The sequence below is a fragment of the Gigantopelta aegis genome, chromosome 3 (genome assembly GCF_016097555.1).
Source record: "Gigantopelta aegis isolate Gae_Host chromosome 3, Gae_host_genome, whole genome shotgun sequence".
Lineage (NCBI taxonomy): Eukaryota > Metazoa > Mollusca > Gastropoda > Neomphalida > Peltospiridae > Gigantopelta > Gigantopelta aegis.
In genome coordinates, this window is record NC_054701.1 from 13,866,201 (window position 1) to 13,888,116 (window position 21,916).

The 21,916-nt window shown below is 40.8% G+C and overlaps 1 protein-coding gene and 1 long non-coding RNA gene across 3 annotated transcripts in view; one reads left to right on the plus strand and one right to left on the minus strand.

Moving 5' to 3' along the window:
• Positions 1 to 2,691: 2,691 nt before the first annotated feature.
• LOC121367553 lies at positions 2,692 to 21,262 on the minus strand. The gene is made up of 3 exons (XR_005957390.1): positions 21,134 to 21,262; positions 4,635 to 4,708; positions 2,692 to 3,629 (listed from the first exon to the last, which is right to left on the minus strand). It is a non-coding gene; the product is annotated as an uncharacterized LOC121367553 (long non-coding RNA).
• LOC121367552 overlaps positions 20,746 to 21,916 on the plus strand; it is a 105,187-nt gene continuing 104,016 nt past the window's right edge. The window contains exon 1 of one of the 2 annotated variants that reach the window (XM_041491803.1): positions 20,746 to 21,497. In XM_041491803.1, coding sequence (XP_041347737.1) covers positions 21,206 to 21,497 — 292 coding nt within the window. In that variant the 5' untranslated portion in view covers positions 20,746 to 21,205. The remainder of the gene's footprint in view (positions 21,498 to 21,916) is intronic. The other variant, XM_041491802.1, reaches the window with a different exon arrangement.

Sequence of the window (21,916 nt, forward strand, 5' to 3'; positions counted from 1 at the left end):
GTTTTCAAATTATTTTTAAATCACTGGCATGATTCTGCAAGTAAGGTTTTGATTGGTGGACATGAGCTCCAACTGGCTGCTGTTAGATCCACATGTAATAGTGGAGCTAATTTTAATTAGATTGTAAAAATAGTAATCGGCATTGCAAAGGCGCTGCCTTGGCTGTTCCATCCGTTGTCTTCATTACAGAATATGACGAAATTTAGCAAAGAAATGTTATTTCATTTACGCTGAGATTTTTTTGAAGAAAAAAAAGTTACACAAGTTAGCATGTGTTTAAAACTTAATGATATATATTTTCAACATCAGTCGTTAACGAGTTACAGGTCAATTCATCGGTTCCCTTTTGGCGCAAACGAACTTTGACGTAGATGAACGTCATATTATTTAAAACAGAAACTCTCTTCTTTTAAAGTATCATTGAACGTAAGTTGCAGCTTTTCAAATGTGTGTATGCATATCTGCCAGAAATGAGGTCTCCACTTAGATCCACAGTTGTTTTTGGACAAAAATCCAATTCCAGTTGTGGAGGAGACTATATTTGACAAGAAGCTATATTTTGTGCCCCATCTTAAATATGTTAAAAAGAAGGGCTTAAAAGCTCTTAATATTTTAAAAGTTATTGGTAATACAGAATGGGGAGCAGACCGCAAGGTTATGCTCCGTCTGTATCGATCTCTTGTGAGGTCAAAACTTGATTATGGATGCATTGTGTATGGGTCGGCACGCAAGTCATACTTGCAGATGCTAGATCTTATACACAATCAGGGCCTTAGGCTTTGTCTTGGTGCATTTAGAACATCTCCTGTAGAGAGCTTGTACGTTGATGCACACGAACCTTGTTTGGGTGCTAGACGGGCCAAGCTTTCTCTACAGTATGCTGCCAAGATTAAATCTTTACCAACACATCCAACACATGCTGCGGTGTTTGACCACCATGGTGTATTACACCACCTAAAATTGTGTTTGATCTTTCGCATCTGAGGAAAGATCGTACAGATGCAGCTGTGTATAAACAGTTGTTCATGGAAATTCAGGACAAGTACCGTGATTACATTCCTGTGTATACCGATGGATCACGGGTTGGGAATTATGTGGCTTGTGCTACAGTTTTTCCATCAGACATTATCATTTCCATGAGACTGCCTGACTCGGCATACATTTTTAGTGCTGAAGTTTGGGCAGTCATTAAAGCCTTAGAAGAAATCAAAGCTTCCATAGCATCCAAGTTTATTATTTTTACTGACTCACTTTCGTGTCTCCAAGCTTTGCGCAATATGAAGCTGGACCATCCCTTAATTGGGATGGTAATACGAAAGTGTGTCTTTTTATCTATTGCCAAAAAAGATGTTGTATTTTGTTGGGTGCCCAGCCATGTTGGCATCAGGGGTAATGAAAAGGCAGATTCAGCTGCCACGTCTGCTTTGGATTTGCCTCTTGCCAGGGTTGGTGTACCTTATACTGATTTTAAAAATAATATCAACAAATTTATCTTTTCGACTTGGCAACGTGATTATGACGGTGAGGTTGCGAACAAGCTTCATGCTATCAAGCCAGTCTTGGAGAGTGGCAGTCCTCCTATAGACAGTGCAGGAAGGATGAAATAGTCTTGTGTCGTGCCCGCATCGGTCATACTTATTTGACCCATTCATTTATCTTAAAGAAAGATCCTCCACCTCAGTGTGAGCACTGTCAGTGTCTTCTGACTGTGCGACACATTTTGGTGAAGTGTAAGCATTTAACAGCAACTCGAAAAGATATATTTGGACAAAGAAATGTGATGGAATCATTTCGATTCATCCAGAACTTTTATTGCAGTTTTTACGTGATACTGAGTTTTATTCTAAATTTTAATATTATATATCTCTAATATTTGTATTTTTACGTAGTCCTTTACACTGTGTTTCAATTTAACTGTTGGATTTTTATATTGATGTTGATCATCACATTGTTTTTCCATTATTACAGTTTGATACCCAATAGTCGATGTATTTTTCGTGCTGGGTGTCGTTAAACATTCATTCATTCATTCTCTTCTTTTAAATACCTGTTAGCTTGAAATAACAAAATTGCAACATTCCAATGTTCCTCTTTCTATTTGACACCGTAGCCCAGGGCCATAGTTAGCAATTAGTTGTAATAGTCATTGATATTGACGTTTTAAGTATGTAACCTCCCTAAAATGGCTTCACATTGGTATATCAGAACATCTAGATTTCAAAAGTTCCTAGGTGACATGCGCCAGGACCTCGCTCGTTACAAGAATTCATTGAAACATGTGAGGGGCCTAAGTAGCATGACATTTGTTTTGTGAGAAACTAGCGTAGTTATAAACGCTACCCGTTACGTCTGAAACGAGCAGCTTATTAACCCTTTTTTCTGATTTACTTTAAGGGTGAGGGGTGGTAGGATTTACATCCATGGTGAACTTTTCATTCTACATTCTCCTCCTGCCCTACATGTTTGCACATTTGGACAAGTAAACATTTGGCGGACAAGCATATTGTGAGATGTGCTTATCCGTTGGACAAGTGAAAACTTATACTTATTTTTATCACTGCTATCTGCGAACAAATCGCAAACTCTTCAGCCAAATATAATGTCTTTATTATTCAAATGATTTTGTAAATAAAGAAAGAGCAATTGAGAAGTATTACTGCCTTTATTATTTAAAACATTTGTATATACAGAGTCAGTAATACGGCAAAGTAATCAGCAAATATATGATTCCATTCACCTTGTTTTCAAAATAAATAAGCAAATACACTGCAACACTGGTTATACCATTCCATTTTATCAGAAAATTAGTAAATTAATTTTATGAGAAAATCAGCAAATCCCCTGCATCATTCCGTTCGATCGCAGAATCGGGGAATACAATGCAACACTCGTTATACCAATCCAATTTATCACTGGAGTACTCTTTATACAATTCCGTTCTATCACATAATCTACAAATAAAATGTAACACCCTAGTCTATCTGTAAATACAGAGGAAACTGCGGGATGTATCGTTCAAAGAGAACATACCGCTTAACAGAAAGCAGAGGAGTTACTGGAATTTGATTCATAACAGCCAATTTAAGGTACTTTAAGTAATATATATGATTGTAACACACCATTCTTTGTAAAAATACATTTTAGAAAACAATCAAACATCTTATTTGATTATAACCGAAATGCGCCTATAGATTAATGGGTGTGATGTGGAATAAAACGCAAAGATGGAACAATTCCTTGTATATTATTCTAAATAATTCCAATATAAATATGAGGAACAAAAACAGTCGCATCTCTGCACAAAGCCGTCCAAATGATGTTTTAAAAACGAAGACAATATTTCAAATGAAAATGTATCTACTATGCAGATACACACCTAATTCCTAGCAGAATTCAGTTTATAATACACACTACTAATAAAGCTTGGAACCATTTAACGGTATCTAGTCATGACACCTAGATGACTACCGTGAAACCTCCACGGCTTTTTGTCCAGGCGAACGGCCGGACTTTGTATCACTACTTTGAGTGGGTTTGCTTTCGTTCTTTCCTTTCTTTCCATTACTGTTCTGTGTTTTCTTGTTTCTCTTGGTTACACCCTCGTGGTCTGGAACCACACCATCAGCCAGCTGAAAAGAAAGGAAAGGAATGTTTGTTTAATTACACATCAACACATTTCAAATCATTTGGTCATTGCGATTTGGTCTAGAGAGCAGTGGCGTAGCCAGGGACCACGGGGCTATGCCTCCCTAATACATACATATATACATACATAGTGTGGGTTGCCCCCCCCCCGCCAATATGGATTCCCCCCCCCCCCCCAATATAAATCCAGTGCTAGATGGAAAGAGAGAACATTCACTGCCGTCGGGTGTACCTTCTAGAAAGCATCAAGAAGCCGTTTATGTGGACATTTTAACAGACAAGACAGTACATACCACGGCTTTGATATCCCGGTTGAAAGGCACAGGTTGGGATGGGGAAATAGCTGACTCCATTGAAGGCGCTCATTCATGCGACCCATCGCACCTTAGACGAGCGTTTTACCACTGATGACAACTGGGGTTGCGACTGCGCTGCCTTTGTAATGCATATTTTAATTAGCATTACCCGATTACGTTACGAACTGGGACTTCGAAACGAATTTTAACAACGACTGAATGATGCCTAACACCACAATGCAGATATTGAGACGAATTTATGACAGGTATTTCTGTCTGAATAAAACACACCACAGCTCCATACACTGTGCTTTAACAAGAATCTCAACCCACTTTCATTCGTTGACTCGCAGAGGCCATTTGTTATACTGTCTATACATCGTTCATTCATTCACTAATTCATTAATTCATTTACGAAACGTAACATGAATCGGAATCAACAGTTTAGAGAGTGTGTGTATAATCCATGGTAATACAATACAATACAATACAATACAATACAATGCAATGCAATATAACGCAACACAATACAATACAATGCAATATAATGCAATAAAATACAATACACTACAATAAAATACAATGCAATACAATACAATGCAATGCAACGCAACGCAATACAATAAAATACAATACAATGCAATACAATACAATAAAATGCAATGCAATGCTACAATAATATATCCTACGTACATGTTTGCCAATGTTATTCACAGCACCAACTTTCTTCTCGTTGGCAGCCTTGCGTACGGTCTCTTTTCTTTGACCTAAAATGATAAATGTTTTTTTTACGAAATGGACAATATCGTATTGATGCTACAATAATACAAATAGACACGTTAGAAATATATACAGGTAAAAGAGAGAGTACAAAGGACACAACCAAGTATTATGATGGAGCGAACACACAAACACAAACTCGCAGACAGAGATACATACATATAAAGGAATACCCAGTTAAAGGAAAATATATGAAATGGAGGTAAACCTATTTTAAGAATTAATATATAAATGCAGTTAAAGGAATAGTAAGTTGGTTGAGGAGGTTATATGAATTGGAGAAAGCGTATTAAATGAGTACAACAATAAACTTAAAGGAATAGACAGTTGGTAGAGGAGGTTAAATGAATTTGAGAAGAGCGTATTCAGTGAATAGAACAATACACTTAAAGGAATAGAAAGTTGGTAGAAGAGGTTATTCGTAATAGAGAAGAGACTACTAATCTAAACATGAATACAAGCATGCACTTAAAAGAACAGACAATTTGTAAAAGAGGTTACACGAAATGGAGAGGGGCTTTAATATACACATTAATACAAAATACATTTAAATGAATAGACAGTTGGTGTTGGAGGTTATATGAAAAGGAGAAGAATCTATTAATGTTAAAATGAATACAAAAATACACTTAAAAGTAGTATTAACCAAATAACTTCCAGCTGGGTCAAAGTTCGAGGTGCACCCAACTTTTGATAGAGACGTTAACACCACAAGTTCTCCCCGCCATGGAATCGTGGGCTGGCGAAGTCAGAACCCGAGTCCATGGTGGGCGTGCCTGAACCGTAAGGATGTGGGCACGTTAATACAGTTCCCTTCCTTCCCACAAATCCTGTGATTGGTTATAAATGTGAGTGTGTTGGTTATAAAAAAAAAATTAGTTTCATCTGTGCAAAACATATATGCAATTTTATTCCATCTAGTACCACTGTGTCAAGTAGCCTTGTGCTTGAAACATGTATAGTGTACGTGTAAAAAAACGTACTCAAATTTTGTGCGGAACTAGGGTAGACATAGACGATACTCATTATCTCTGAAATGAGCAGCTACACCCTCAAATTTGTTCTCATTCACTTTAAGGGTGAGGGGTGGTAGTATTTATATCCGTGGCGTTTATGTCGGTTGATACGCTGCAGGTAGGAGTTTTAGCCACATATGTTTCTATTGTTTTCTATGGGATTTGATTTGGTAGTATACACCCTATAGGAATAAACAGTTGGTATAGGAGGTTATACGAAATGTAGGTGAGCCTACTAATGTTTAAATAAATAAATAAATAAACTCTTAAAGGAATAAATAGTTAGTAGAGTAGGTTATAAAAACTCCTTACGGCACCCTGTCACGGATAGTTGACAAAATGAATCCATGTTTAGAGAAAGTTTAGGTAAAGCGCTCGCTTGATGCGCGGTCGGTTTGGGATCGATCCCCATCAGTGGGACCATTGGGCTATTTCTCGCTCAAGCCAGTGCACCACGACTGGTACATCAAAAGCCGTGATATGTGCTATCCTGTCTATAGGATGGTGCATATAAAATATCCCTTGCTGCTAATTGAAAAAGAGTAGCCCACGAAGTGGCGACAGCGGGTTTCCTCCCTCAATATATGTGTGGTCCTTAACCATATGTTCGATGCCATATAACCGTCAATAAAATGTGTTGAGTGCGTCGTTAAATAAACCATTTTGCATCGATATTTATCTGAATATTTATCTTATCACATTCTAAACGACGACTATTTGGTATGTAACAGGGTTATTGGTTACATACCAAAGTTTTATCAGTTCATGACAAACTTCAATTTTCAGAATAATGTCTTTTGAGATTTTTCTTATAGATAAAACAATGAACATAGAATTGGATGGGATAAGGGAATCTTTATAAAAGCCGTTTTATTCACTTTGTGGTTACCCGGTTACTGCGGGAGTGGACTTTGGACGATATTTTGGTTCGGCATTTATCTTATTTTTCACACGGACTTTGACATTTTTACTGATTAGAGTCAAATTAAAGACAGGGTGCGGAGAAAAAGACAAAACAAAAGTGAAAAAAATAAAACTCATATTAAGTTAATAATTAACAATGAAACAAAGAAAGAAATATTTTATTTAACGACGCACTCAACACATTTTATTTACGATTATATGGCATCAGACATATCGTTACGGACCACACAGATATTGAGAGAGGAAATCCGCCGTCGCCATTTCATGGGCTACTCTTTTCGATTAGTAGCATGGGATCTTTTATATGCACCATCAATTAACAACGAAGCAAACAAACACATAAAATATTAAGATAAGTTTAACATAACATATATATTTTGACGTTTACTATCACGATTAATGCATTAATTGTATTTATTTATGAACATTAGATTTTTCCATTATTATTATATACTACTATAACACTCAAAGAATTTAAGGGTCAGACGATATTTTCGACATTATTTTCTGAATGTCAATTATATTAGCTAGATCATAATGTCACGCATGGTATTGTTCCATTTTGACGAAAGTGGGTCTAAGCAACCCATAAATGAATTAAAATCCACTGTCATTGACTGTCGACTAGTTCTAATGGCGAAAACATGCTTACATTTGCACGTAAATTAGGGCGAAAGCGAAAGGTCTGCTAAGTGCCCATAACTTGCTTTTTCACAAAGCGCTTCATTTGCACGCTTTGCACGTGTATTCCATGTTCCCAATGCTGAATGTCCGTATAATTGGAGCTTGCGTTCGTGTACGGTGCACACTCCAAATTCGACAATGGTACGACTTCAACTGACTATCGAAGATCGAGGAAGGGCTATTGCTTGGCTTCAGGATGGCAATACGCAAAGAAATGTTGCTCTGAGACTTGGTGTCAGTCAGAGTGTCGTTGGCCGACTGTGGCAACGGTACCAAGCAACGAATTCTGTTCGAAATCGTCCACGTTCGGGAAGACCCCGAAGCACTACAAATAGAGAGGACCGCTACATCACCAATATGGCTCTACGTCAACGCACAACCACTGCACGCCAATTACGTGACAATCTGCGGACTGCGACTGGAACTCGAGTGTCTGATCAAACCATACGCAATCGTCTGAGAGCCAATAATCTACGCTGCCGTCGCCAGGCTGTTCGACCACCACTCCTACCACGTCACAGAACGGCCAGATGTCACTGGTGCACGCTTCATCTGCGGTGGCAACGTTTTCATTGGGGTCGAGTGATGTTCACTGATGAGTCCAGGTTTAGTCTCCAGTTCAACGACGGTCGGGTTCGTGTCTACAGACGTCCTGGGGAGCGCTTCACTGACGTTAACGTTAGACAACGTCACCAGTTCGGTGGTGGCAGCGTCATGGTGTGGGGCGGCATCTCTATCCACCACAGGACCCCCCTCTATGTGGTGGATGGCAATCTGAATGGAATCCGCTATCTGAATGAGATTATCCGGCCGTTGGTTCTCCCAGGCCTTCAGCAAATTGCCATCTGCAGGATGACAATGCCAGACCCCACCGCGCCAGGGTGGTAACGGACTTTCTTAGACAACAAGGTATCGCCAGGATGGATTGGCCAGCATATTCGCCTGACTTGGCCCCAATAGAGAACGCCTGGGACGAATTAGGCAGGAGAGTTCGGGATAACCATGCCCCTCCGGCCAACCTTCATGATCTGGGTCAACTTCTTATGGCAGAGTGGCAGGCCATTCCCCAAGAGTTCTTCAGACGTCTGATCAACAGCATGAGGCAACGATGTGTCGAGTGTATTCGCGCCAGGGGTGGATTCACACACTATTAAACGAATGTTCTAATGCGTAAAATCCATGTTTGACAACCTTCAACTTTGACAGCATGTCATGTGACTTTCTTGTATACAGTGACGTTTATTTGTGTTTTTTTGTAAATATGGAACAATAAATTAAATTTTTGGTGTAGTTTACATCATCAATCTAATACACTCTGAAACTTATTTGGTTATACATTTTTGACCCTTAAATTCTTTTGAGTAGTTATATTTTATATATTATATTGTATTTCGAAGTAGATACCGCAATTATGGCAGAAATATCTCGTTTATGACTAAATTTGATTATTAAAAATATTGAAAATGTTACGAAACTATTACGATATGGATACGGAATCTTGTCGATTTAGAATGTACAAATATAGTCGAATATGATTAGTTATGTTTTTTACCTACAAACTGTAATGCATAACTCAGTTATAACAAAAGTTAAGTATGATTGTAATTGCTACAAAATTGATGTTAATATCATCCAGGTTATGAAAACGCTGATTTACACGCACATTAAAGAGTTTCCATTTATATGAATAAAACAACATAAACCCAGGTACCATTAATTTATTTGTTCATTCGAGTTCAATTTTATATTTTCGTTAATGCAAGTCGGTGTCAAAGATACACCGATGCACTAACTGCATCTGCCGCAAGCTTGATGCTGCTATACAGAATAACTACCTCAGAAATGTACTTTGTCTTGCAACCATGCGTCCTATTGACCTGATAATTCCTACCTGATAATTCGAAATATTATCATGTCACTAGGAAATGAGTTGTGCGCATGGCGGTTGTTTGCTCAATTTGTAGGTAGATCGTTTTCTCATGTTTCAAACATCCATTTACAGCAATAACTGTTGAACTGCATAAATAAAATATAACATTTACACTTCCTTTAACATTAAATTACCTCTTATTTTTCAATTCTCCATTATTCGCTCCCATTCGGAACTAGCCAACGTTTTGAATTGAACATTTTGAAACAAAAAAGCAAGTAGCTTCCTGCAAAGAATGTTTACATTGGAACATCGTCTGACGTCACAGTCATTAGCAGCCAGTGATGTAGATCTTCAGGTCAAACATAAACTTGAATTTATATTCACAGAAAAAGGTACAGAAATTGTAATGTGACACCAATATAATCAAAGTATTTTATTTAAAATTTGGAAACACATAACTTTTAGGCTGGCTATGCTATTCCCAAGATGCTTTCTGACAACTGCTATTGTCCGACTTCCGGAAGTAGTTTCTACACGATAAAACTAATAGTTTCTATACCGCTTTTAACTGAAACATATTTCAAAAATATAACTTGAAAGGGGTTGCATGATAAAAAAAATATCAGGTCACTACATTTTGACATTGTGGTTATTTGGCTCGGTTCGATAACGGTGTAACTCGCTGAATCTCGCCTGTTACACCGTTATATAAACCTCACCAAACAACCACGATATCAAAACGTAGTAACATGATACTCTCTCTCTCTCTCTCTCTCTCTCTCTCTCTCTCTCTCTCTCTCTCTCTCTCTCTCTCTCTCTCTCTCTCTCTCTCTCTCTCTCTCTCTATATATATATATATATATATATATATACACATATATATATATATACTGTTATGGTTTTGTCGTTGAGAGTAAAATAATAAATATTATTTGAGAACCTAAATAAACTGTGGTTTCAAATCCTTCAAAAGCAACAAGGAATGAGCTACAAAAACGCTAAAAAGGGTCAATATATAATTAAACAATGGGGTGAGGCGGTTTTTCCCCGCCGCCCACTGAAAATAGATGGAACTGTATAATTCGCTTATCTAAATTAAGTTTCTTCTTTTTTTTCTCTCGTCTTTTTTTTTTTTTTTTTTTTTTGAGGGGGTATTTGACTTGACAACCGCGTAAAAGTGGAACCTAACAGAAGCATAGACAGCTTGGTTGGACCCTCCAATATAAAATGATATGCCATAAGAACAGTATGAACTACGTAATACCTTAATCGTAACAATAATAACTTAATCGTGTATTGTAAACCATACAATGAAATCCCTGCAAACTGGACACCCACGGGGCCAAGTAAAAAGTCCGATTATAAGGGTATCGGTATGTAGGTACGTACATGTATACATACTACTGGTACCACTGGCGAAGCCAGAATTTTATATTGGAGTGAGAAGGGGGGCAACCCACACTATGTATGATTTGATAAAATTTAATACAGTAAAACAACAACAACAACACACGCCACTGTAAAGTTTGTTTTATTTAACGACGCCACTAGAGCACATTGATGTTTTATCTTATCATCGGCTATTGGACGTCAAACATATGGTCATTCTGACACTGTTTTTTAGAGGAAACCCGCTGTCGCTACATAGGCTACTCTTTTACGACAGGCAGCAAGGGATCTTTTATTTGCGCTTCCCACAGGATAGCACAAACCATGGCCTTTGTTGAACCAGTTATGGATCACTGGTCGGTGCAAGTGGTTTACACCTACCCACTGAGCTTTGCGGAGCACTCACTCAGGGTTTGGAGTCGGTATCTGGATTAAAAATCCCATGCCTCGACTGGGATCCGAACCCAGTACCTACCAACCTGTAGACCGATGGCCTAACCACTACGCCACCGAAGCCGGTCTCACACGCCACCGATACATATATACATGTATGTGTGTGTATATATATATACATTCATTCATTCGCTTTATAATAGAGGAGTACTTTATCAGACCTCTTCATCAGCCCTCATACAAAGGAATTTTATTACGCCTCTCCGAGTGTTTATGAAACCAGGTGAACTGCAAAAGACATACCGACGCGTGCCCGTCTTAAGTAGCAGAATACATTTGTTATGGTATGCACACTGACCGTCAAAGTTTGTTTGTGTTTAGCGACATCACTAGAGGACATTGATTTATGAATCATCGGTTATTGGATGAAAAACATAATTTTGACAGTTTTAGAGAGGAAAGCCGCTACATTTTTTTTCCATGAGTAGCAAGGGATCTTTTATATACACAATCTCATACCCCTTATGGGGCCAGTATTTCATAATTAAACATAAACTTCTTTTGCGTGCGTGCGTGTGCGTGTGCGTGCGTGTGTGTGTGTGCGTGCGTGTGTGTGTGTGTGTGAAACACTACAGCCCATTCCTATGAAGAAAGAACGCGTGACTGCAACTCAACGCTCCAACCTAACCTTTGCTCTTTTAACTACATTTTAAACACGAGTATTTCCCAAGAGTACAAGCCTTTATAGACAACCAGTGCATTATGTCTGGTATATCAAAGGCCGTGGTATGTGCTGTCCTGTACACACAACTCTTGCTACTATAAAGTAGCGGCAGAAATATTCAATCACAAATCTATAGAGTAGAATACACAAAAAACAAACGCAAAGAGAGGAGAGAGAGAGAGAGAGGAGAGAGAATGAGTGAGAGCTGAGAGAGAGGAGAGGAAGAGAGGAGTCGCCGAAGGTAGGGAAGGGAGAGCGATGAGGAGAGAGAGGAGAGAGAGGACGAGAGAGGGAACCAGAGAAGATGAGAGACGGAGAGAGCGAGGGGGGGAGGGAGGAGAGAGAGAGTGGAGGAGGACAGAGAGTAAGGGAAGGGGAGAGGAGAGAGAGAGAGAGACGGAGGAGAGAGAGAGGGAGGAGAGAGGAGAGAGAGCAATGGAGAGAGAGAGAGAGAGAGAGATCGAGGAGAGAGAGAGAGAGAGAGAGAGAGAGTGGGAGAGAGAGCGAGGAACGAGAGAGAGGGGAGAGAGAGAGAGAGAGAGAGAGACGGAGGAGAGAGAGAGAGAGAGAGAGGAGAGAGAGAGAGAGAGAGAGAGATGAGAGAGAGAGAGAGACAGAAGGAGGACAGTAGACAGAGAAGAGAGAGAGAGAGAGAGAGAGAGAGAGAGAGAGAGAGAGAGAGAGAGAGAGAGAGAGAGAGAGAGAGAGAGAGAGAGAGAGAGATGTCACACGTGATTAATCCATTAGTGTAAGTCGGCGACACGCGCGCCGCCATGGGTTTAATAAGTAGTAGCTGCATTTTTAAACAGAAAATTTCTATAGAGTACTAGCCTTCGTACAGGACTTTTTAATTACCAAATGGGTAAATACAGTGATCGATCTAGGATCGATCCCCATCGATGGCCAAATAGGCTATAGCCAACCAGTGCATTATGTCTGGTATATCAAAGGCCGTGGTATGTGATGTCCTGTGTACACAACTCTTGCTACTATAAAGTAGCGGTTGAAATATCCAATCACAAATCTAGTCATAGAGTAAAAAACGCAATGGTTTGGCTTTTAAAAAGTTTTTATTTCTAAAGTACAATCGCTGGTCTCTCTAGAGACAACTACACATGCAATGGACACACATTGGGTTACATCGAGAGGCCTTAAGGGTGTGTACTACCAAATCAAATCCCATAGACGACAATAGTAACATATGTGGCTAAAACTCCTACCTGCAACGTATCAACCGACATAAACGCCACGGATATAAATACTACCACCCCTTACACTTAAAGTGAATCGGAAAAAAATGGGGGTCAAGCTGCTCGTTTCTGAGATAACGGGTAGCGTCTATGACTACCCTAGTTTCGCACAAAATTCGAGTACTTTGTTTTACAGGTACCCCATACATGTTTCAAGCACAAGGCTACTTGACACATTGGTACTAGATGAAATAAAATTGCACATTTTTTTTACCCAGATGAAATTATTATTTGTTACAACCAACACACACACATTTATAACCAATCACAGGACTTGTGGTGTTCACTTCTCTATCAAAAGTTGGGTGCACCTCGAACTTTGACCCAGCCGGAAGTTATTTGGTTTAGTACTACCTTAAGGGCGACATGTGAATAATATGAGTGTTCATTTATCTTCATCGTCGTGCTCATCATCAGTATCATCATCATCGGTATCGTCATCGTCTAGTTCGTCCAAATATTCGCCAATCCATGAACGATACTGATTTAATTTAGAACGAATCTGTGGTCTGAGATCTCTGTCTGGATTCACAAACTGTATAATTTTTCTCGTGTTGGGGCCTTTGTCAAAGTAATGCATATACGTCAGAAAGCGAGAGTACGTGTCTTTAAACAACTTCCATTGCAATGTCTTCATGTTTCTTTCGATAGCATCTTGGGACATGTTTTTTTCTTCGTAGCGTTTCCTCTTGCTTTCGAAATAGTCACAATTGATGTCGAATTCACGCTCGATCATCAGACGTACGCCTTCATTTTCCAGATCGGACGACGGCTCTTCATTTCCCTCCTCGCACGTTTTCACGTGTCGTTGCAAGTCACTCCCGTCTTTAAAGACCAGACCACACGTATCGCAAGACTGCATCCTCTTGACCTTTTTCAGATAGGGCTCTACCTCATCTTCTTCTTCGTCGTCGTCACTTTCGTAGGCGGGTATGCCTGGTAGTTTTCTCTTGAATGCGTTTCTTTGCATGATTTGCACGTAGAGCTCTTTCTCCGACGGTGATTGAAACTCTTCTGAGACATTCGCCGTTACGTTCGTGCTTTTATACCATTCGGACGGCCCCGTCTCTAAACCATTAGGTCGAAGGCACCAATGTTCGGGCGTGGTCGGTTTCAAGTCCACTAAGAGATGTCCGTAGGGCATGTGGATAGCTTCCTCAAACCGCTGCAAGAAATGACGAGTATTTCCAGGATACACTGCTGTGCCAAGGTTAGGACTTGCTGCTTGTCGATGGGGTTGTTGAACAGAGCCAGGTAATGACAGTTTCTTCTCTGTGTCGGGTCTTTGCTGTTATAGAGGTTCTGATTGATGGCAATCACCGAGAGGTTTCTGTGATGACTTCTTTCCGTGAACAGATCGGTGATACGAGAGTCTTTTCCAGCTGTAGACATCAGGTCGTCCAACACGATGAGATTTCTGACTCTGGGATCCAAATAATTATCCTTTTCCAAATTCCTGGGTATGCCTTGAACAAATTTTACTCGAGCAACCATTTTTATCGTATCATAGAGGGGTTGCCATCGTTTGTAGAGCCAGATGATGCGCTGGGGAGGCGGGTGGATTTTACCATCCCTTAGCAGTTTGTACAACAAAAATGTCTTTCCACACGACGTGGGTCCCGACACGATCATGGTGAACGGATGTAACAATCTTAAGGGCTGCTGCTGCTGCTGTTGCTGCTGTTGTTGTTGCTGCTGCTGCTGTTGCTGCTGCCGTTGCTGCTGATGCTGCTGCTGCTGCTGGGAAGGCTTATTTTCAGATTCCAAGAGTCCATGTTTATTTCGTACGTGCCGAGTTAGGTCGTGGGTCCAAACATATTTTTTTTCGCAAATGTGACACTGATTCATGATGTTGACTGTTGAAGTGTTCGACGTGAACTGGCGATGTTGAAACTGCCATGCCTCCTTTTATAGTCTTCTCAGAAATGCTTGTGCCGTTTTTGCCCAGTCTGCTCTCGTCGTTTCTGTTCCACGCCACTCTCTTCACGTTTCCGTTTTTGCTCGGCCTTGGCTTGCTCTACCACCTGTTGTGTTGGGGACACCGTGACGACTTTGGTTGCCGGGGGCTTGTTCTGTTCCTCTTTTTCTTTTTTCCCATGTAGGGTCATACAGTTCTAGACATCGACCTACACTGTACATCATCTGACCTTTCCCACCACGTTGCACTGGAAAATGAGGTTGAAGTTTACCTTCTGCTTGCAACTCAAATGACGATGTTACCCATTACCCTTTTATATATATACTACTCAAAAGAATTTAAGGGTCAAAAATTTATAACCAAATAAGTTTCAGAGTGTATTAGATTGATGATGTAAACTACACCAAAAATTTTATTTATTGTTCCATATTTACAAAAAAACACAAATAAACGTCACTGTATACAAGAAAGTCACATGACATGCTGTCAAAGTTGAAGGTTGTCAAACATGGATTTTACACATTAGAACATTCGTTTAATAGTGTGTGAATCCACCCCTGGCGCGAATACACTCGACACATCGTTGCCTCATGCTGTTGATCAGACGTCTGAAGAACTCTTGGGGAATGGCCTGCCACTCTGCCATAAGAAGTTGACCCAAATCATGAAGGTTGGCCGGAGGGGCATGGTTATCCCGAACTCTCCTGCCTAATTCGTCCCAGGCGTGCTCTATTGGGGCCAAGTCAGGCGAATATGCTGGCCAATCCATCCTGGCGATACCTTGTTGTCTGAGAAAGTCCGTTACCACCCTGGCGCGGTGGGGTCTGGCATTGTCATCTTGCAGAACTGCCCCGCCGCCAATCTGCTGAAGGCCTGGGAGAACCAACGGCCGGATAATCTCATTCAGATAGCGGATTCCATTCAGATTGCCATCCACCACATAGAGGGGGGTCCTGTGGTGGATAGAGATGCCGCCCCACACCATGACGCTGCCACCACCGAACCGGTGACGTTGTCTAACGTTAACGTCAGCGAAGCGCTCCCCAGGACGTCTGTAGACACGAACCCGACCGTCGTTGAACTGGAGACTAAACCTGGACTCATCAGTGAACATCACTCGACCCCAATGAACACGTTGCCACCGCAGATGAAGCGTGCACCAGTGACGTCTGGCCGTTCTGTGACGTGGTAGGAGTGGTGGTCGAACAGCCTGGCGACGGCAGCGTAGATTATTGGCTCTCAGACGATTGCGTATGGTTTGATCAGACACTCGAGTTCCAGTTGCAGTCCGCAGATTGTCACTAATCGGCGTGCAGTGGTTGTGCGTTGACGTAGAGCCATATTGGTGATGTAGCGGTCCTCTCTATTTGTAGTGCTTCGGGGTCTTCCCGAACGTGGACGATTTCGAACAGAATTCGTTGCTTGGTACCGTTGCCACAGTCGGCCAACGACACTCTGACTGACACCAAGTCTCAGAGCAACATTTCTTTGCGTATTGCCATCCTGAAGCCAAGCAATAGCCCTTCCTCGATCTTCGATAGTCAGTTGAAGTCGTACCATTGTCGAATTTGGAGTGTGCACCGTACACGAACGCAAGCTCCAATTATACGAAAATTCAGCATTGGGAACATGGAACACACGTGCAAAGCGTGCAAATGAAGCGCTTTGTGAAAAAAGCAAGTTATGGGCACTTAGCAGACCTTTCGCTTTCGCCCTAATTTACGTGCAAATGTAAGCATGTTTTCGCCATTAGAACTAGTCGACAGTGTCAATGACAGTGGATTTTAATTCATTTATGGGTTGCTTAGACCCACTTTCGTCAAAATGGAACAACACCATGCGTGACATTATGGTCTAGCTAATATAATTGACATTCAGAAAATAATGTCGAAAATATCGCCTGACCCTTAAATTCTTTTGAGTAGTATATATATTTATACTCTCTACAATTTCACGCATGCACACAAAGATTAAATTTTGTGTGGTACGTATGACCCATTCCCCATCCCAAAGCATAGCTCGTGCACGGCTCAGGGCCACTCCCGGGACCACACTCAGGGCCTCACACAGGGCCACACTCAGGGCCACTCAGGGCCATACTCAGGGTCACAGGTCCACACACACACACACACACACACACACACACACACACAGGGTCACCCTTAAAATTAATAACAAACAAAACGTGTTATTCACGAGTTTATTTTACAAAACGAAAAGTATCACACTCATGCAATACGTGTTTAATGTCTGAACACGTTATTCACATAGGGACATCTCGGGGACAGTCTGTAATGTTCCATCACTGGATCGTCCATTCTCTGCCATCGGTAGGCGCGTAGTCCACAACAGTAACAGACAACGGCATCATGGTCTCCCGTGTAGAAAAAACCGGTCTTGGCGAGCTCCCTCGGTTTCTGGCGTAACTGTAAGGGCCACCACCCAAATATCTGCATTCGTGTATAGAATCCTCTCATTTCGGGTCGATGACAGAACAAGTAATGTCTCGAAAGGCCAACCCATTCATCATCGGCGTCGTAGGCATCATCATCGTAGGGAGCAGCCCGTTTTATATTCTCGAGCAGCATCCGTCTGATCCATGGGTTCTTCGTTCACAATTTCGACAGGTTCACGGATATCCATGGGGTCTTCATCCACAATTTCACCGGGTTCACGTGCATCGTCCGTTTGATCTGTATCATTTTCTTCAGGTTTGGTAGTCACTCTTTTGATCGTGTGTCTTTCTGATCATTTACAGATCAAAACGTCGTCTTCGTCGCTGCTGCAGCTGCTAACACTGCTCGAATATCCCGATGCCATCGTCTTCGTTCCAGATAGAGTGCAACAAGATACAAAAATGTCAAAATCATCAGCAAACACGTCTGCTCTCTTCGAGTTCTCAAGCACGAATGAGCCCTTGGGAGAGAAAACACAGCCTTATATACAAGTCAGTTTAGTTGGAATCATTCTATTGATGGTACACGTTGGGGGTGCAGAAGGAGCACTGAAGAAATCCCATCTGGTTTTGATGGTCATCTTGCATGGCGCAGGGCACACTCGAGTTCAGCTTTGGTACACAATCACACATGACTGTGAAACAGCCTTTCAATTTCTCCCATTGTTGTAGAGAAAGGAATATTCCTTTCTTCGAAGGTTTCACAGATTTCGTTTCATCACACCACCACCACTGACGCAGGTCCACCCCAGTAAAGTTCTTGTCCATACTAGCATGAATATTGGCTCCAAGGTGTTTGACCAATGTTTCATCCTTCCCTTGTTTCAAGGCTGAAATCGTTTTGTCTATCTGACTCTCACATCCACACAGTTCAACCCACTGCTTTAGATTTAGAGCGATACCTCGTTTGGTGGGGAATGTTTTCCCCTTATCACTGACGAATTTCCAGATATGTATCAAAAGTTCTTGCTTCCATGGTTGGGCCATAACGTATACATTTTGTCCAATTTCTAGTTGGCATCGCGATCTTTCACCCTGTTCAGGGCATTGAGTAGTACTTGATGAATGTCCCGATGCCATCTTCTTCTTTCAAAATAAAAAAAGCAACAAAACACAAAAATGTGAAAATCATCAACCTCTAGAACAAACTAGACGTAGATCTTGTCTGTAGACTTTTCGGCGAATGAATGGCAATGAAGCCAAAAGCACCCCTTTTATACCCGAGGGAGGCACCCCCAGCTCAGTCCAAGGACGCACACCTGCACCCAGACCATTGTTTTCTACACAAAGATCATACACCTGCACCCCCCTCTACAAAGGCCATTGTTTCCTATACAAAAGCCATTGTGTCATTGTTTCCTACACAAAAGCCATTGTTTCCTACCGAGGCCATACACCTGCACCCCCCTATACAAAGGCCATTGTTTCCTACCAAGGTCACGTGTTCACTGGAAAGTAGGTCAATCATGACTCTCAACAGGCCTCCCTACTACTGATGATTGTAGTTTTTGGATCCCGCACGTGCTATGACGTCATTGGTTCTAATTGAAAAATCTTATGTTTATAACATCAAAACATATATATATATATATATATATATATATATATATATTATATATATATATATATATAATATATATATATGTGTGTGTATTTATGTATGTATGTATGTATGTACATTTATATACTTATAAAAAAGTAATCTACAAATTACAAAAAGTGTATATAATTAATGGAGAAAAAAATGTCTTACACAATTAATAAAAAAAATTATTTCATGTGCTAGTGAAGATGCTTGTAATTCAACGAATCGAGTCTAACATGATATTTCAAGATCTTCATACAATGTCATCGCTATTCCGAACACTGCTACTGTTTATCACGAGGGGCTAAGTGATAAAGCGCTCGCTTGATGCGCGATCAGTATGGGATCGATCACCGTAGGTGGGTCCATTGGACTATTTGGACTATTCACCCAGTGCACCACGACTGGTATATCAAAGGCCGTGGTATGTGCCATCCTGACTGCGGGATGGTGAATATAAACCATCCCTTGCTACTAATGGACTAATGGAAAAAATTAGCGGGTTTCCTTTCTAAAACTATATGTCAGAATTAATCAATGTTTGACATTCAACAGCCGTTGATTAATAACTCAATGTGCTCTAGTGGTGTCGTTAAACTACAAACTTGTTTTCTTATTGTTTTGTTTAACGACACCACTAAAGTACATTGATTAATTACTCATCAGCTAAATGATGTAAAACATTTAGCAATTCTCACACGTAGTCATCAGATGAATCCCGCTACATTGTTCTAATGCAGAAAGGGATCTTTTATATGCACTTTCACATAGACAAGGAACGTATATGTACCACGGCCTTTGACCAGTTGTGGTGCACTGGTTGGAATGAGAAAAGAACCTAATTAGTTGAATGGATCCATCGAGGTGGTTCGATCCTACGACGCAAGCACCTCAAGCGACTGAACTAAATGTCAGTTGATGTTATGTTATGTTAGGCTGTTACGTCGTATGTTATGTTATGTTAGGCTGTTACGTCGTATGTTATGTACTGTATTTGTATTGTTTTTGTATTGTATTAATATCGATCATTTATTCCTTTTGGAATATATTTTGTTTATTTTATGCGTAATTTCCAGCTCACGCGCGCCTGTACTACTGCTACCCAAAGCTATTGTTGGTAGTAAATCTTAAGGCAGAAATTAATTTTACTTGTAGAATGCAGAAAATTGCATTTCAGGACATCTAGATTTCAAAATTTTACGCGGTTGCATACTACTAGTACTAGTACTAGTACTACTACTACTACTACTCGTACTACAACCAACACCACTACTACTATTACTACCACTTCCACCACCACCACTACTACTACTGCTAGTAGTACTACTACTGCTAGTAGTACTACTACCACTACCTGTACTACTACTAGCTATTACTACCACGTCCACTACCATCACCACTACTACTATTACTACCACCACTACTACTACTATTATTACTACTACTATTACTACTACTAATACTACCACTACTACGGCTATTTGGTGTTTAACATGGCTATTTTGTGTACCTCAATTGTTAATAAAAGCGCATAATTTCCTTTCTTCAGTTTACAATTTCTATTTGTGTACACCAGCCGTGCTAAGTTGCACGATATGAAATCATTTTAGGCTTTTAGCGAGGATCTGCCGTCAGTCACGCTTGGCTGACCACCCTGCCGTGACGACGAAGAACAATGGAATTGCCACCGGATTACCCCAGGTCTTACCGAGATCATGTCATCGCCACATCCAAGAAATGACCCTTTAATTTATGAACTTGGGGTTAAGAATTTCGTAACGTCTGCACGCGAACATAAATATTGACTCTGTCATTACGTACGCGGCCGAAAAGAGGGAAACATTGTTTGTGCCTGGATGACGCTCAGTCCATAGCCGGCGGAAAAAAGGGGTGACAACCTCGATACAGGATGACAACCGATCTATTCGCTACTTCACACAGGAGTTACACATTCTTTTAAAAAACAACAGATAGCAAAGATCAATTTTTTTCTTCGCCGTCCTAAACTCTGAAGCGCAAACGTTTTAATCGAGCGGTTTCGCGTAATTGCATGTTAGTGGATGTTCTCCCCTTATCCCCGAAACAGCCAGATGTTGCGTGGGTTATGATTCACCGCAGAGATACAGCAAAAGAGAAAGACACGGAGAGCGAGCGAGAGACAGAGGGAGAGAGAGAGAGAGCCTTGTCTAAAAATAGCTCACTTCCAGCGCCGTTCTCTTCACAGTAGTTCTGTAGTTCCCGATTTCCTCCAAACGAACCGACAGCACAGCAGCATGGCAGGACTACGTCGGCTCCTCATCTTTCTCAAGAGAAGAAACCTTGTGTTGATTTTTCTAACTGTTCTTTACAACTGTTGCAAGGGGTGCTCCCCACCGGAGAATGGGGTTATAGAACCCCCCGAGATGACGACTAAATTTCACTTTTCAACGTACGTTGTTTACGGGAAGGTTACAGGGATAAATCCAGGGTCTTACGACTACGACAGCCTATATACCACAGAGATGGATGTGTATTGTGTTTTTAAGGGAGGACCCATTCCGAAGAAGATAAGCATCACATACTCAGGTAAGGCAAAACATTATTAAAGCAGGCGCGTGTGCAGGGGGTGGGGGGAGGGAGGAGAAGCCACATCTGCTCAGTTGACTTTTCTTGTTAAAATATGTATTTACCGGGGGGAATGACTCGTTCCCCCCCCCCCCCCTTAAATTGTTTGTTCTCCACAGTCTAGACTCGCCCACGTCTGAACACGCATCTGTAATGAGATAAAGGGAAAAAAACTATTTAAACTTAAAGTAAGTTATCGTAAACGTGGGCTTACGTCTTGTAGTAGACAATGTCCGATATATGTGATTTGATTCATCCATAAATACATTAACATTATCATTCGCTTGATATTGTTTTTGGAATTTAATAATGAACCAGCAACTTGTGCATATTATTTAAATGTAGGCTGTTTCATTGCATGTTATGTAAAGCAAAGTAAA